Consider the following 16,650-nt stretch of genomic DNA (forward strand, 5'->3'; position numbering starts at 1 on the left):
ACACAAGCCATAACTTTAAAGGGGAATGGTTATTATGTGATATAGCCATTACTATAAAAGGGGAGCAGTTACGGCATGACACAACCCTTTACTTTAAAGTAGAATGGTTATAACTTACTACTAACTAAAATACATCCTGCTTTCTACTACGTTGAGGAACTTTATCGGCTATAGATGGCTGCTTTCCCCTTCCTTAAGTTACTTGACTTTCATTAAAAACTCAAACAACCAAACACACAGTAACAACCTCCAAGACGAGCTAGTTATAAGATGATAACTCAGAAATAGTACAGGATCAACCACAGACACCAATCTATACAAAGCTAAATAATCCTCACTGTTAAATCAAACATTCTTTCAGGTAATAACATTTTGTTAACCAAAAAGCTGGTCTGACATGGACAGATAAACACTCTATGGAGGTCATAATATACACTCAACTCATCCACCCTACTTTCATTTTTGCCTTAAGTAACCATCTGTCTTATGTAACCATACCAAACGTGACATATCATACTCATTTCAGTGGATTTACGTTTACTGTTACATCTAGTCTATGAGACCAGGCTGTATAGGCAGCCATGTTTCTATATGGTGGGTTATATACAGGCTGACTGGAGGGCTAGAATATACTGTACATCTCCAATGTTTTTCACAAATCTCATTTAGAGAATTCCTAGTTGGAGGATTCTCTACCTGGTCACTCCCTTCCGAATATCCTACAACTTCTGGAAGATCTGGGACATTTCAGAAAGTTCACATCATTTTCCAACTCTATTCCCATCCAACCCAGATCCCACTCACATTGCCCTTGCTGAGGTAGACAGAGACCTGTCCCTCGTCCCGTAGCGTGCTGTGCATGGGCGCTCCAACCAGCAGGTCCGACAGGCCGTCCCGGTTCAGGTCAACTGCACACAATGAGGAGCCAAAGTAAGAGCCCATCTGGAAAATAACCAAGCACAGCCACAGAGCCACACAGACAGGTAGCATTGGGTCAGTGAAAATACATAACGCTGTGTTCATCTTGTGTATAATGTATAAAGATATACATGTAATCTATTCTATTCACACAATTTGGAGCCAAAGTAAGAGCCCATCTGGAAAATAACCAAGCACACCCAGAGGCACACAGACAGACACACCACTACAGCCACAGAGCCACACAGACAGACACACGACTACAGCCACAGAGCCACACAGACAGACACACCACTAAAGCCACAGAGCCACACAGACAGACACACCACTACAGCCACAGAGCCACACAGACAGACACACCACTACAGCCACAGAGCCACACAGACCACTAGTCAGATCAGTCTTTTCATCGAAACATGATTGTTGATGTTGATCTAGTATAATGTATTTGTCATGTGAATTGTGTGTGTGTGTATTTATGTGTATATTTATTGTCTTAATTATTAGCCACAACTGAAGGTCCATCTAGGAAAAATATTATATCCTATTATTTTCATTCTATTCTATCTTATAATATTTGTATTCTATTCTGTTCTACTCTACTCATTGCCAATAAGGACTGATTTTCCGATTGCCCTCAAGATAGACAGACACTTCCTTTTTATTTTCATCATTCTCTCCCTCTACAATCTGACTGGATTTATTTTCCCTTTCATATCTCTACCAATATTAAAGGAACATTTACAAAACTTAGGGTCTTTATCTACAAAGATTTACTTATTATTTACTCTTAAAACCGTGTGAATGGCCCTCCCTAGCTGTCTGGTTCGTGGCCAGACTAGGGATGTGTCCCAAATGGCACCCCTTTCCCTATATAGTGCACTATTGTTGACCAGAGCCCAATGGGTGCAATTTGGGATGCAAGCCTAGAGCGCTCTAAACACTTTACATAAACCACGTAAACAGTGTGGTGCTTCTTAGAAAACCATTAACTAACAGTCTGCCATGCTTCACCTGCACCAGCTACAGTATGTGTACTCTACAACACATGGGGCATGGTTTCCCAGCCCCTGATTAAGTCTAGAGACTCTCCATTGAGCATGATCACTCAAGTGTAGGCCTATGTCATTTCTGATAACAAAGAATACTAACAGATGGTAGAAGTGAACAGTGATCACCACTGACACACTAAAGAAACAACATGTCACTGTCATGTAGTAATGGTTAAACAGCATAGTAGATAGCTGTGGTCCATATTTCAGACACATACCATTTTCCCTGAGGCTTGAAAGATCTTCACCAAAGACCCACCATCTATTCTGAAAATGTAAACCTGGAGGGAAAGGAGGATACAGTGTTAAAATACAGTGTTAACAAATCTGTGTTAAAATACAGTGTTAACAAATAAGTGTTAAAATATTCAATACAAAGATATGATACTCCTCCTAAAACAACCAATCAAATCCTGTACATACTTTTCCTCCTCCACTGTGTTGTGGAGCTCCTGCAGCCACATCTATGAAGTTAGGAGAGGAGAAATGTCCAGCAGTCACAGCATAGCCTAGAGAGACAGACAGAAACAGTCAGACTTTACATTAAATAGTGGTTAGTCACAGCTTAGCCTAGAGAGAAAGACAGAAACAGTCAGACTTTACATTAAATAGTGGTTAGTCACAGCATAGCCTAGAGAGAAAGACAGAATCAGTCAGACTTTACATTAAATAGTGGTTAGTCATAGCATAGCCTAGAGAGACAGAGAGAAACAGTCAGACTTTACATTGAATAGTGGTTAGTCACAGCATAGCCTAGAGAGACAGACAGAAACAGTCAGACTTTACAGTGAATAGTGGTTAGTCACAGCATAGCCTAGAGAGACAGACAGAATCAGTCCGAGTTGCCAATACAGTCAAATAAATGGAGGTACAGGTAGTCAACTATTTTACTCGTGCTCTTTGAGGGTCTACACCAGGTTAGTGTAGTGTAAAGAGTACTGTCATTTAAAAAGGGCTTTGTGAATACATTTGATTGATGATTTATCAATTGATTGGGCTATTTATTTATTGATTAATTAATCAACTGACTGAAAGACCGACTGACAGACAGATTGATCGATTGCATAAGTGATTCATCCATTAAATCAATCAAAGGAAACATACCTAGATAGCTGTATCTGTGTGAGTCGACTTCTTCTTTGTTGGGGTTGTAGAAGGTGCTGGAGGTCAGGTTGTAGACCTTGACTGTTCCTGTCCAGTAGTATGATCCTGGAGCTCCCATCACCACCAGCTCCTGAAATTGACCACACACCATAAATCTTGCAACATTAGGCTGTGTTTACACAGCCACCCTAAGAACCCAAATCTGAATTTCTTTCTATATCGCCAATCTTTTTTTCCTGACTGTCCACACATAGTTTTACATGTGACCCATATCAGATTTGCGCATTCACACTGATGTAGCCTCTGAAGTAGCACACAGATGCAATGTTCATTTCCTGTCACTGTTCCTTTAAATTTTGGAGTGGTTGTAATGGTAACAGTCATGTGCAATAAAGCCACTTCAGAGCTAAGAAATCTGATCTGAGCATCCAGACAGAAGTTGCATATGGAGGACCGGGTTTGGATAAGGATTTAGATCCACATAGGAGGTGGTATTAATCGGAAGTCCAAAAATCTGACTCCATGCGTTTTTTTTTGTTGCTGTTTACACATTAGGAAAAATATCCGATAGACAGTGGTGCAAAGTAATTAAGTAAAAATACTTTAAAGTACAACTTCAGTCATCACTTAACTATTTATATTTTTCACAACTTTTACTGAATAACATTCCTAAAGAAAATTATGTAGTTTTTATCCATACATTTTCCATGACACAAAAATCCCTGGTCTTTCCTACTGCCTCTGATCTGGCGGACTCACAAAACACAAATGCTTCATTTGTAAATGATGTCTGAATTTTAGTGTTCCCCTAAATATAGGTACATTTAAAAAAATACAAAAAATGGTGTCACCTGGTTTGCTTAATAGAAGGAATTTGAAATTATTTATACCTTTACCTTTGATACTTAAGTATATGTTAGCAATTACATTTACTTTTGATACTTAAGTATATTTAAAACCAAATACTTTTAGACTTTTACTCAAGTAGTATTTTACTGGGTCACTTTCACTTTTACTTCAGCCATTTTCTATTAAGGTATCTTAACTTTTACTCAAGTATGACAATTGGGTACTTTTTCCACCATTGCCGATAGGTATCAGATATGCAAATAATTGACAAAAGATTTGAATTGGACTGACTGTGTAAACACAGCCTTAGAGATTTATTAGCCTTCTGACTCAGCAAAATAATACATATACCCAGGGGTGAAAGTACGCATAACTGCGGGAAGTAGGGGTGCTGAGGATGGTGCAGCACACCCTGAAAAATCATAATTAAAAAATATATTAAAAACAACATATATATATATATATATATATATTTTTTTTTTCTCTCATAAAACTAGTGCACTGGGGCTTTACTAGTATTAGCAGACCAATATACTGTAGACATCTGTAGTGCAGGAAGATTATATTTTTTTCAGCTTCTGAGCTTTGGCAAAAAAAAGTTAGTTGTATAATTAAGAACAGTATCTTGCAAGATTCAATAGTTGGAATTGTAAGAGTTGTTGCCCTGTCCCTTTCTCTGCGATTGCGCAAAGATGTCATGTCATCAAGGCAAAGGGTGGCTACTTTGAAGAATCTCAAATATAAAATATATTTTGATATGTTTAACACTTTTTTGGTTACTACATGATTCCATATGTGTTATTTCATAGTTCCAATGTCTTCACTATTATTCTACAATGTAGAAAATAGTAAAAATAAAGAAAAACCCTGGAATGAGTAGGTGTGTCCAAACTTTTGACTAGTACTGTATATCAAGCAAGTATTTTTATATTTCACAAGTATTATCAAATTAACTGTTTTGTAGAGATAATTATCAGACTCCAGTTACAAATGCTGATAAACACTCCAATACATTTAGTAGATTTTTTTTCTTCACAAAAATAGTGCACTGTGCCTTTACCAATTCCGTATTAGCTGACCAATATAGATGTCTTCAGCAGCAGCAATATTTTTTGTTTTACCACCCCCACCCCCAAACTACTTCCCGTGGCTATGCCAGTATGGGACCGTCTATGTGTGCACACACCTTTAAAATGTATTGCCTTTTAATGTGGCATAAACACAACCAGTCCTGATATTTTCATCTGATTGGAATTGTTAGGTTATATTACTTGTTAGATATTACTGCATGGTCAGAACTAGAAGCACAAGCATTTCGCTACACTTGCATTAACATCTGCTAACCATGTGTATGTGACAAATACATTTGATTGATTGAAACAATCACTTGAAAAGGCTGTCACGCTCGTCAAAATGAGTAGACCAAGGCGCAGCGTGCGTAGAGTTCCACATGTTTCAACACAAAAACAAGATCCCACAACTCAAGGAGGGAAAAAGGGCTGCCTAAGGATGGTTCCCAATCAGAGACAACGATGGACAGCTGCCTCTGATTGGAAACCACTCTCAGTCAAAACAAAGAAATAGAAAAACTAGATTGCCCACCCCACATCACACTCTGACCTAACTAAACTAGAGGAAAATAAACGTCTCTAAGGTCAGGGCGTGACAAAGGCTCCTTTAAGCCTGGCTGCCTGCGCATGTTTGTCCACTCTAAAATCCTTCCCACATACATACAGTGCACTGTGCACCAGCCATTTGATGAATGGAAAGAAACATCTGTTAGAAAACACCAAAAAGTGTAATTAATGACATTCTGCGATTTTCAAATAGGACTTTTGACCTGTATTGATCCGTCTACTGCTGTCTGTGCGCGTTTCGGCCACTTATCTCTGCCTTGGCAAAATGTCACTGTTATTTTCGAACCACACCACATTTTGGAGCGTACTTCCTCAGGTTTCAAGTCCATTTGCTTATTTGTAATTACACTGACATGCGGTAATGATAAATAATAGTGAAATGGCCTACAGCTTTCTTGGGATCTTTGTTTTATTTATTGTGATATAGGCTCATGTTCAGATGTTTCGGTGTACCCACACAATTTATTTTGCCAGTACTCCTGTACTGTACTGGTTACTTTCACCCCTGCATATACCTACAACAGACAGAGCAAATTATAAACAAATAAGCAAACAACAAAAACATCAGGTCAGTGACTCCAAATTTACCACCCGTCTCTCACAGTCGACCTAACGAAAGTTACAAAACATCAAAAAGTCTAATGGAATGACAATAAATTATCTAGTCAGGAAGTAAAGAAACAAACATCTGGAGTTGATTGGTCAGTCAGTCCTTGATTTGATGGTCACACTAGATTCTAGAATGTCAGATTCGTCCTGCTGTCACTTCATTTTTAGAATGTCAGAATGTTGTCCTCCTGCTGTCACACATCTGTGAAACACTAGAATACTAAGACATTAGCTACAATTCAGAGACAAAGGTTAAGAACAACAGCTGTCTATTAAATCTAATATTCCTCAGATTCTGACATTCTGTACTGAAACGTTGTCCAAGAGTCTGACAGCTCTTCGCTTGTCTGTGTATGGATAGTCTGCGGTGGAAAAAATGTGTTGTTCCTTTGCTCCTTTGTTCAGACGACTCCATTGCTGAGTCCAACAACCCCCCAACCTTCTGGTAACACAACCTTGACATGCAACTTGGATGCGCATCGCTATTCCTACTCTTACATAACTTATTTTCCTATTCCTTATAAATGTTCAGCCGTGCACTATGCAAAGGTCTCATACAATGTTGATTCCACACAGCCTGGAATCCAAACTGAATAATTTCTCATCTAGACAGTCCAAGTGTCTGTCTATTGGTGTAGTTCCAGACTGAACCTGTGAAGTGAAACAATAATGAAACTGGGTGATATTCAGGTTGGAGCCAGGCTAAGATTCCCCACAGGCTGCAGTTTGGATTCCAGGCTAGATACCACACAGTACGGGGTGCAGAGTGAAATGATGGTCTGTGGTCTGAACTGATTTGATGGTAACTTGAAACCTTTTTTAGATTTCTAAATTGCATAACTTAATTTTTTCCTTCCTTTTGAAGGTTAACTATGTAAAGTTCTTATATGATCTGGAGCCACAGTAGAATGAAATAATGGTCTGAACTGATTTGATAGATGGACTTGGGTTCTGGACACTACTGCTGTTAGGTGATGCTCCTCAAATAGGAAGACTTCTCTTGGCATACAGACAGCTCAGCAATTTGAAAGACGGACCTGGTTTTGGGCTTGGAACTGCTACTCTCTGTCAGGTAAGATAATGGTGGTGGTGTTGGTGTTGTTATGTTCCAGTGCCTGATCAGAATAGAACAGAATACTGCTCTTCTCTGGGCACACAGACAGAGACATTCAGACGGCTCAGCAAATAACTCAATAAGTCAAATGACTGATTACACTTTAATGGACTGGCACAACTTTAAACGGTGCACTACCTCTTTGATATGTCCTTATTTAAACTCATCAAAAGCACAGACTTAAGTACAAAGAGAATGGCTGTGTACCAAATGGCACCCTATCCCCTATATAGTGCACACATTTTGACCAGAGAGCTATGGGGCTCCCAAGTGGCGCAGCAGTCTAAGGCACTGCACCTCAGTGCTAGAGGTGTCTCTAAAGACCCTGGTTCGATTCCAGGCTGTATCACAACCGGCCGTGATTGGGAGTCCCATAGGGCGGTGCACAATTGGCCCAGTGTCGTCCGGGTTAGGCCGTCAATGTAAATAAGAATTTGTTCTTAACTGACTTGTGCGTTTCCGCTGTGAAAGCAAAATATATCTTGATTTCCTTCTGACACTCTCTTTTTATGGGAGGAACAAGGCTTACAGTGTTTCAGAGAGGTCAAGTCAGGTTAAACAGCCCCTCTTAGTAGCCTATGGAAACAGGAATGAGTAAGGAGACTAACATGGCTTTGGTAGATTTCTTTGTCTGTCATCAAAATTGCTAAAATGTTTTAAAAAACAATTAGAATAAATGTCTCAGTAAGACAATGGATGAAGGCACTCCAAAACCATCAGGTATTGAATGAATTCTAGCACATAAAACATTTTACTGGCACGGACAAATCATGAATGGAGTTTAGGTGGGAATTCAAGTATTCAATATACAGTACCAGTCAAAAGTTTGGACACACCTACTTGCTTGGGCCAAGATTGACTGACCCTCATGTCTTAAAGTAATGATGGACTGTCATTTCCTCTTTGCTGATTTGAGCTGTTCTTGCCATAAAATGGATTTGGTCTTTTACCAAATCGGGCTATCTTCTGTATACCAGCCCTTGTCACAGCACAACTGATTAGCTCAAACACATTAAGAAGGAAAGAAATTCCACAAATTAACTTTTAACAAGGCACACCTGTTAATTGAAATGCATTCAGGTGACTGCCTCATGAAGCTGGTTGAGAGAATGCCAAGAGTGTGCAAAGCTGTCATCAAGGCAAATTTCCCTTTTTTTTCCCCCTTAGAGTGCGCTCATATATACATTTTGTAATGGTATCAGGTATTTATTTTATATTTTGTGTTAAAATAAATACAATTCTACGTGCCTAATTTGCATAAATAGAGTGCCTGCAGAAAGTACTCATACCCCTTGACTTTTTTCAAAAAAAGTTGTTACAAATTGGAATTAAAATGGATTTGTCTTTTTTTTTTTATCTACACAAATACTCTGTATTGTCAAAATGGAAGTAACATTCTAAAAATGTTTCAAGATGAATGAAAAATAAAAAACTAATACACAGCCTTATTCTAAAATGGATAAAAATAAAACAATTTCATAATGACAAAGCGAAGACAGGTTTTCTATATCACTCGAAATTGAGCTTAGGTGCATCCTGTTTCCATTGATAATCCTTGAGATGTTTCTACAACTTGATTGGAGTCCACCTGTGGTAAATTCAATTTATTGGATATGATTTTGAAAAGGCACACACCAGCCTATATAAGGTCCCACAGTTGACAGTGCATGTCAGAGCAAAAACCAAGCCATGAGGTCAAAGAAATTGTCCGTAGAGCTCCGAGACAGGATTGTGTCAAGGCACAGATCTGGGGAAGGGTACCAAAACATTTCTGCAGCATTGAAGGTCCCCAAGAACACAGTGGCCTCCATCAGTCTTAAATGGAAGAAGTTTGGAACAACCAAGACTCTTCCTAGGGGAGAAGGGCCTTGGTCAGGGAGGTAACCAAGAACCCAATGGTCACAACCATTTCTGCAGCCCTCTACCAATCAGGCCTTTATGGTAGAGTGGCCAGACAGAAGCCACTCCTTAGTAAAAGGCACATGACAGTCCGCTTGGAGTTTGCTAAAAGGCACCTACAGACTCTCAGACCATGAGAAACAAGTGTCTCTGGTCTGATGAAACCAAGATTGAACTCTATGGCCTGAATGCCAAGCATCACGTCTGGAGGAAACCTGGCACCATCCCTATGGTGAGCCATGGTGGCAGCATCATGCTGTGGGGATGTATTTCAGCAGCAGGGACTGGGAGACTAGTCAGGATTGAGGGAAAGATGAACGGAGAAAAGTACAGAGAGATCCTTGATGAAAACTTTCTCCAAAGCGCTCAGGACCTCAGTCTGGGGTGAAGGTTCATCTTCCAACAGGACAACAACCCTTAGCACACAGCCAAGACAAAGCAGGAGTGGCTTCGGGACAAGTCTCTGAATGTCCTTGAGTGGCCCAGCCAGAGCCTGGACTTGAACCCGATGGAACATCTCTGGAGAGACCTGAAAATAGCTGTGCAGCGACGCTCCCAATCCAACCTGACAGAGCTTGAGAGGATCTGCAGAGAAGAATGGGAGAAACTCCCCAAATACAGGTGTGCCAAGCTTGTAGCGTCATAACCAAGAAGACTCGAGGCTGTAATTGCTGCCAAAGGTGCTTCAACAAAGTACTGAGTAAAGGGTCTGAATACTTATGTAAATGTATTATTACATTTGAAGAAAAAAAACTGTTTTTTCTTTGTCATTATGGGGTATTGTGTGTAGATTGATGAGGGGGGAAATTATTTAATCCATTTTAGACTAAGGCTGTAACAAAATGTGGAAAAAGTCAAGGGGTCTGAATACTTTCTGAATGCACTGTAAGTATTCAACCACCTGAGTCAATACATGTTAGAATCACCTTTAGCAGCGATTACAGAGTCTTTCCGGGTAAGTCTCTGAAAGCTCTGCACACCTGGCTTGTGCAATATTTGCCCAAATTTAAACTCTTCAAGCTCTGTCAAGTTGGTTGTTGATCATTGCTAGACAGCCATTTTCAAGTCTTGCCATAGATTTTCAAGCCGATTTAAGTCAAAACTGTAACTAGGCAAGTCAGGATCATTCAATGTCGTCTTGCTAAGCAACTCCAGTGTATATTTGGTACTGAGTTTTAGGTTATTGTCCTGTTGAAAGGTGAATTTGTCTTCCAGTGTCTGTTGGAAAGCAGACTGAAGCAAATTTTCCTTTAGGATTTTTCCATCCTTGAAATCATGAAGATTGTTACTTAGTGAAGTGTTGTGTTGGATTTGCCCCAAAAATAATGCTTCGTATTCAGGACAAAAAGTTAATTTATTTGCCACATGTTTGTTTTGCAGTGTTACTTTAGTGCCTTATTGCAAACAGGATGCATGTTTTGGAATATTTTTATTCTGTACAGACTTCCTTATTTTCACTCTCTCATTTAGGTTAGTATTGTAGAATAACTCTAATGTTGTTGATCCATCCTCAGTTTTCTCCTATCACAGCCATTAAACTCTGTAACTGTTTAAAATCACCATTGGCCTCATGGTAAAATCCCTGAGCAGTTTCCTTTCTCTCCGGCAACGGAGTTAGAAAGGACGCCTGAGTCTTTGTAGTGACTGGGTGTATTGATACACCATCCAAAGTGAAATTAATAACTTCACTATGCTCAAAGGGATATTCAGTGTCTCCTTTTCTTTTACCCATCTACCAATAAGTGCCCTTCTTTGTGCGGTATTGGAAAACCTCTGTGGTCTTTGTGGTTGAATCTGTGCTTGAAAGTCAATACTCGACTGAGGGACTTTACATATACAGTTGAAGTCGGAAGTTTACATACACTTAGGTTGGCGTCATTAAAACTCATTTTTCAACCACTCCACAAATGTCTTGTTAACAAACTATAAATTTGGCAAGTCGGTTAGGACATCTACTTTGTGCATGACACAAGTCATTTTTCCAACAATTGTTTACAGACAGATTATTTAACTTATAATTCACTGTATCACAATTCCAGTGGGTCAGAAGTTTACATACACTAAGTTGAATGTGCCTTTAAACAGCTTGGAAAATTCAAGGAAATTATGTCATGGCTGTAGAAGCTTCTGAAAGGCTAATTGACATCATTTGAGTCAATTGGCGGTGTACCTGTGGATGTATTTCAAGGCCTACCTTCAAACTCAGTGCCTCTTTGCTTGACATCATGGGAAAATCAAAAAAAATCAGCCAAGACCTCAGAAAAACAATTGTAGACCTCCACAAGTCTGGTTCATCCTTGGGAGCAATTTCCAAATGCCTGAAGGTACCACATTCATCTGTACAAACAATAGTGCACAAGTATAAACACCATGGGACCACGCAGCCGTCATACTGCTCAGGAAGGAGACGCATTCTGTCTCCTAGAGATGAACGTACTTTGGTGTGAAAATTGCGACTCAATCCCAGAACAACAGCAAAGGACCTTGTGAAGATGCTGGAGGAAACAGGTACAAAAGTATCTATATCCACAGTAACACGAGTCCAAAATCGACATAACCTGAAAGGCTGCTCAGCAAGGAAGAAGCCACTGCTCCAAAACCACCATTAAAAAATCCAGACTACGGTTTGCAACTGCATATGGGGACAAAGATTGTACTTTTTGGAGAAATGTCCTCTGGTCTGATGAAACAAAAAATAGAACTGTTTCGCCATAAGGACCATCGTTATGTTTGGAGGAAAAAGGGGGAGGCTTGCAAGCCGAAGAACACCATCCCAACCGTGAAGCACGGGGGAGGCAGCATCATGTTGTGGGGGTGCTTTGCTGCAGAAGGGACTGGTGCACTTCACAAAATAGATGGCATCATGAGGATGGAAATTATGTGGATATATTGAAGCAACATCTCAAGACAACAGTCAGGAAGTTAAAGCTTGGTCTCTAATGGGTCTTCCAAATGGACCCATTAGTGACCATCACAAAGCCCTGACCTCCATCCTATAGAAAATGTGTGGGCTGAACTGAAAAAGTGTGTGCGAGCAAGGAGGCCTACAAACCTGACTCAGTTACACCAGCTCTGTCAGGAGGAATGGGCCAAAATTCACCCAACTTGTTGTGGGAAGCTTGTGGAAGGCTACCCGAAACGTTTGACCCAAGTTAAACAATTTAAAGGCAATGCTACCAAATACTAATTGAGTGTATGTAAACGTCTGACCCACTGGGAATGTGATGAAAGAAATAAAAGCTGAAATAAATCATTCTCTCAACTATTATTCTGACATTTCACATTCTTAAAATAAAGTGGTGTTCCTAACTGACCTAAGACAAGGAAATTTTACTTGGATTAAATGTCAGGAATTGTGAAAAACTGAGTTTAAATGTATTTGGCTAAGGTATATGTAAACTTCTGACTTCAACTGTATGTGTAGGGTACAGAGATGAGGTAGTCATTCAAAAATCATGTTAAATACTATTATTACACACAGAGAGTCCATGCAACTTTTTATTTGACTTGCATATATGAATTAACTTAAAGGCATAGAACAGGGCTGCAACCACAAATCCTTCCTCTGTCTGCCTGCACTCACCTGTGCTGTCTAGACTGCCTCATTGGATGGCGGTTAAGGCAGCCCTCTGCACCTCTCTGATTCAGAGGGGTCATGTTAAATACGGAAGACACATTTCAGTTGAATGCATTCAGTTGTACAACTGACTAGGTATCCCCCTTTCCCTTTCATTAATTACTGTTGTTGTCACGTTCTATTGCATAATTCAACTTGTGTGTCAATAGCAGGATACCGTCAGATAAAAAATCAGCGCACTTGGCTCAAGATTACATCTTTCTATACATACTTTACATTGTTTGCTAGATCAGAAATAATACCACTATAATCCCAGTGTTCAGTTCCCGAAGTTGCTTTCATTTCAGCGCATTTCATTTGTAAACATTTCAACTGTGTCAAATGATTACTGTTTTAAATTCCACAAAATAGTTATCTTTCTTCTCTTTCTTGAGATGTAAGTGTCGAGATTTTAAATTCCAGACAAAGCTTTAATGCTCTTATAGCCAATGTATTCCATTGAGCCCATTTCAGCTATTACCGTGGTTTGTTTGACAGGTCATTACAAACATTTCCACGGTCGTAACATTAACGAGAAAAAACGACAGGCACAAACAAGAGTATAAAAGAGTCGCAGGAGTAAAATGAAAGCATTCAATCCTGCGAGATTTAAGTGACAATTGGATTTTTCACCCCTCAAACACAGGAAATAGATGACTGAAAGAGACAGATTCTCAAGTGGACGGGACATGCGCGTTGCTAAAAACACTGACTGTCGTCGTGTGTGTGTGTGAGTGTGCATGTGTATACGAGCATTAAAACATATCCCAGACTGAAAGAGCAACCTCCAAACAGTATGACTGAACTAACACAGACAGAAGCAGTATCACATGTATTAGAAGAGAAAAGTTGAACATGGAGAATGCACTGCTACTGACCTCAGTAAAAACGCCCGCTATCCCCGCTTGGCACGAGCCGTGCTCTTCCCCATACTTCTGCTTATAGTCTGAAAAGAAAAAACAAACCACAAATGATTTCGCTTTGTGTCTTAGCCAGCACTTTCACTCCTCTTATTTCTGTATTCCATATGGACCTAGTCAAAGTCTTCAGCGCCAGCCAAGTAGGAATCTGGAATCAGGAGGAAGAAAGTTAGGCTTTGTTACAAATGTCACCCTATTCCCTATATAGTGCACTACTTTTGACCAGAGCCCTATGGGATTCACTATGGGCCCTGGTCAAAAGTATTGCACTATGTAGGGGATAGGGTGACATTGAGGAAGCAGAGTTACAAACTACAGAGTAAGGCAACATTCAACATAAACTCACACTTGGGGGGACACTACCTCTCGAGTTACAGAACAATATTGGGCTTGGATCTCTCTGAATCACAGGGTACACATGGCCCCATCTGAGGCCTAGCTGAAGTGTGTGTGTGTGTGTGTGTGTACGCGCATGCCTAGCTGCAGTGGCTCCGTGAGATTGGAAGCAATAGCAGAAAGGAAGGAAATAAAAAATATAAACCTGCGAGTCCAATCAAGAAATAAACGCCTGCCTTCATTTGAAAAAGAAACTCACTTGGCCGAATCAAAACAAATAATGTAATGAAATCCTGGCAGTGGTCAAAAGTAGCGCACTATGTAAGGAATAGGGTGCCATTTAGGACGCAGACAATGACACTTGTATAGAACATTCTAGGGAAATGACCCGTTACCGAGTCAATGTGCGATGGCCAGGTTAGTCGAAGTAATGAGGTAATATGTACATGTAGGTAGGGGTAAAGAGAGTAGCAGCAGCGTAGAAAAAAAGGGGGGGGGGTCAATGCAAATAGTCTGGGTAGCCATTTGATTAGCTGTTCAGCAGTCTTATGGCTTGGGGTAAAAGCTGTTTAGACGCCTCTTGGACCTAGACTTGGAGCTCCGGTACCGCTTGACGTGTGGTAGCAGAGAGAACAGTTTCTGACTAGGGTGGCTGGAGTCTTTGGCAATTTTTAGGGCCTTCCTCTGACACCGCCTGGTATAGAGGTCCTGGATGGCAGGAACCTTGGCCCCAGTGATGTACTGGGCCGTACGCACTACCCTCTGTAGCGCGTTGCGGTCGGAAGCCCAGCAGTTGCCATACCAAGCGGCCATGCAAGCAGTCAGGATGCTCTCGATGGTGCAGCTGTAAAACGTTTTGAGGATCTGAGGACCCATGCCAAATCTTTTCAGTCTCCTGAGGGGGTATAGGCTTTGTTGTGCCCTCTTCACGACTGTCTTGGTGTGTTTGGACCATGGTAGTTTGTTGGTGATGTGGACACCAAGGAACTTGAAGCTCTCAACCTGCTCCACTACAGCCCCATCGATGAGAATGGGGGTGTGCTCGGCCCACCTTTTCCTGTAGTCCACGATCATCTCCTTTGTCTTGATCACATTGAGGGAGAGGTTGTTGTCCTGGCACCACACTGCCAGGTCTCTGACCTCCTCCCTATAGGCTGTCTCATCGTTGTCGGTAATCAGGCCTTCAACCGTTGTGTCATCGGCAGTTCGTCGTGTGGGATCCCCCACACGCAGCCCCTTGAGGGACCACGCACGAGAGCCCGCGAGAACGGGCATCACAACAGCGCAAACAAAGAGTTTCAGAGTAGGACTGTTGATCTGGGATCAGTTTTTCCTTTCAGATCATAATGCATATGATTAGATGCATAGGGTGTGTGCGTGTAATATTTGATCCTTTAGCAGCATAATGAAGTGTGTGTGTGTCCTTGGAATCCGTAGGTGTTGCGTCCTGCCAGACTGAGAGCTCATATTTCTCTCTTAAGTTGGTTGGTTGGGAGAGAGGGAGAGGGAGAGGGAGAGGGAGAGAGAGAGAGAGAGAGAGAGAGAGAGAGAGAGAGAGAGAGAACACACTTCAAGGCTCAAAAAGTGCCAGCTAGCTTTTAAAGTCAGGATATCAGTCAGTGGTCTGGAGTGTGTGTGTGTGCAGTAAGTCTATAACTCATTGTGAGAGCCGGAGAGAACGTGTGCCATGATAAACTACCTGCACTGTCTAACCCGGGGCAGAGGGTATACACAGCTTACACACACGCGCACACGCACACACACACACACACACACACACACACACACACACACACACACACACACACACACACACACACACACACACACACGCCCTCTCCCCCTCATCCTACTTATAAACTCAGTCAACTTTGGTAAAGTCTCTGTGTCTGTCTGTGTCTATAAGTTGTGTACAGTGTGAGTCAATTTGGCTGATGGAAGAATTCCATTGAAATTAACATGCAGTAACCATGACCTTACTGTCTGCCTGTTTGTCTTCAGAATGAAGGTATCCGTGTATGCATCGTTTACCAGGAAGGAAATGATTCTACATTATTTGATCTAATCCATCATGAAGTGGATGTAAAGCAGTGTTTCTCAACATGGGGTGCTATTACCTATAAGAGTAACTGGCCTATAAGCAGGGGTTACGTTGGAAGACTCATGAGAAAATAGCCAATCAATTGTTCATGAGGGGGTACTTCAGGCAGAGAAAAGGGATTAGGGATTAGGTCTTGGGTCCTGTCCTGTACAGTTGGTGTGTGTATACTTCTGTACCTTCATAGCAGGGGATGAGGGCTTGGGTTCGGCCCTGTAGCGTAGGAGGGATGATGGAACAGTAACCATGGGGAAGGATGAGCTCAGAGTCATAGTAGACGTTCTTCCAACGGTGGGCACAGGCCTGCATCAAACACATGAGGTGAGGCATAGTCAGAACAGAGAGACAGACACTGACCGACAGAGAGACATGGCATCTCACTCAAGTATGACTGGATCTGCTGGCCTCCTCTGAGAGATAACTGAGAGAACGGACAGACAGAAAGGGCTGAGAGACGGACACATGGACAGACAGAAATTACAGACAGAAGCACACGCA

At 41.1% G+C, this 16,650-nt stretch overlaps 1 protein-coding gene across 1 annotated transcript in view; it reads right to left on the reverse strand.

Moving 5' to 3' along the window:
* Window positions 1–16,650, reverse strand: part of itga9 (integrin, alpha 9) — a 136,914-nt gene that overhangs the window by 103,105 nt on the left and 17,159 nt on the right. Inside the window, exons 4-9 of the mRNA XM_029765253.1 lie at window positions 16,332–16,455; window positions 13,677–13,744; window positions 3,075–3,204; window positions 2,394–2,479; window positions 2,189–2,251; window positions 805–942 (exon numbers count right to left, since the gene is read on the reverse strand). Of these exons, the coding sequence (XP_029621113.1) occupies window positions 805–942; window positions 2,189–2,251; window positions 2,394–2,479; window positions 3,075–3,204; window positions 13,677–13,744; window positions 16,332–16,455 (609 nt within the window). The remainder of the gene's footprint in view (window positions 1–804; window positions 943–2,188; window positions 2,252–2,393; window positions 2,480–3,074; window positions 3,205–13,676; window positions 13,745–16,331; window positions 16,456–16,650) is intronic.

This window comes from Salmo trutta, chromosome 10, assembly GCF_901001165.1.
Source record: "Salmo trutta chromosome 10, fSalTru1.1, whole genome shotgun sequence".
In the NCBI taxonomy this organism is placed as follows: Eukaryota; Metazoa; Chordata; class Actinopteri; order Salmoniformes; family Salmonidae; genus Salmo; species Salmo trutta.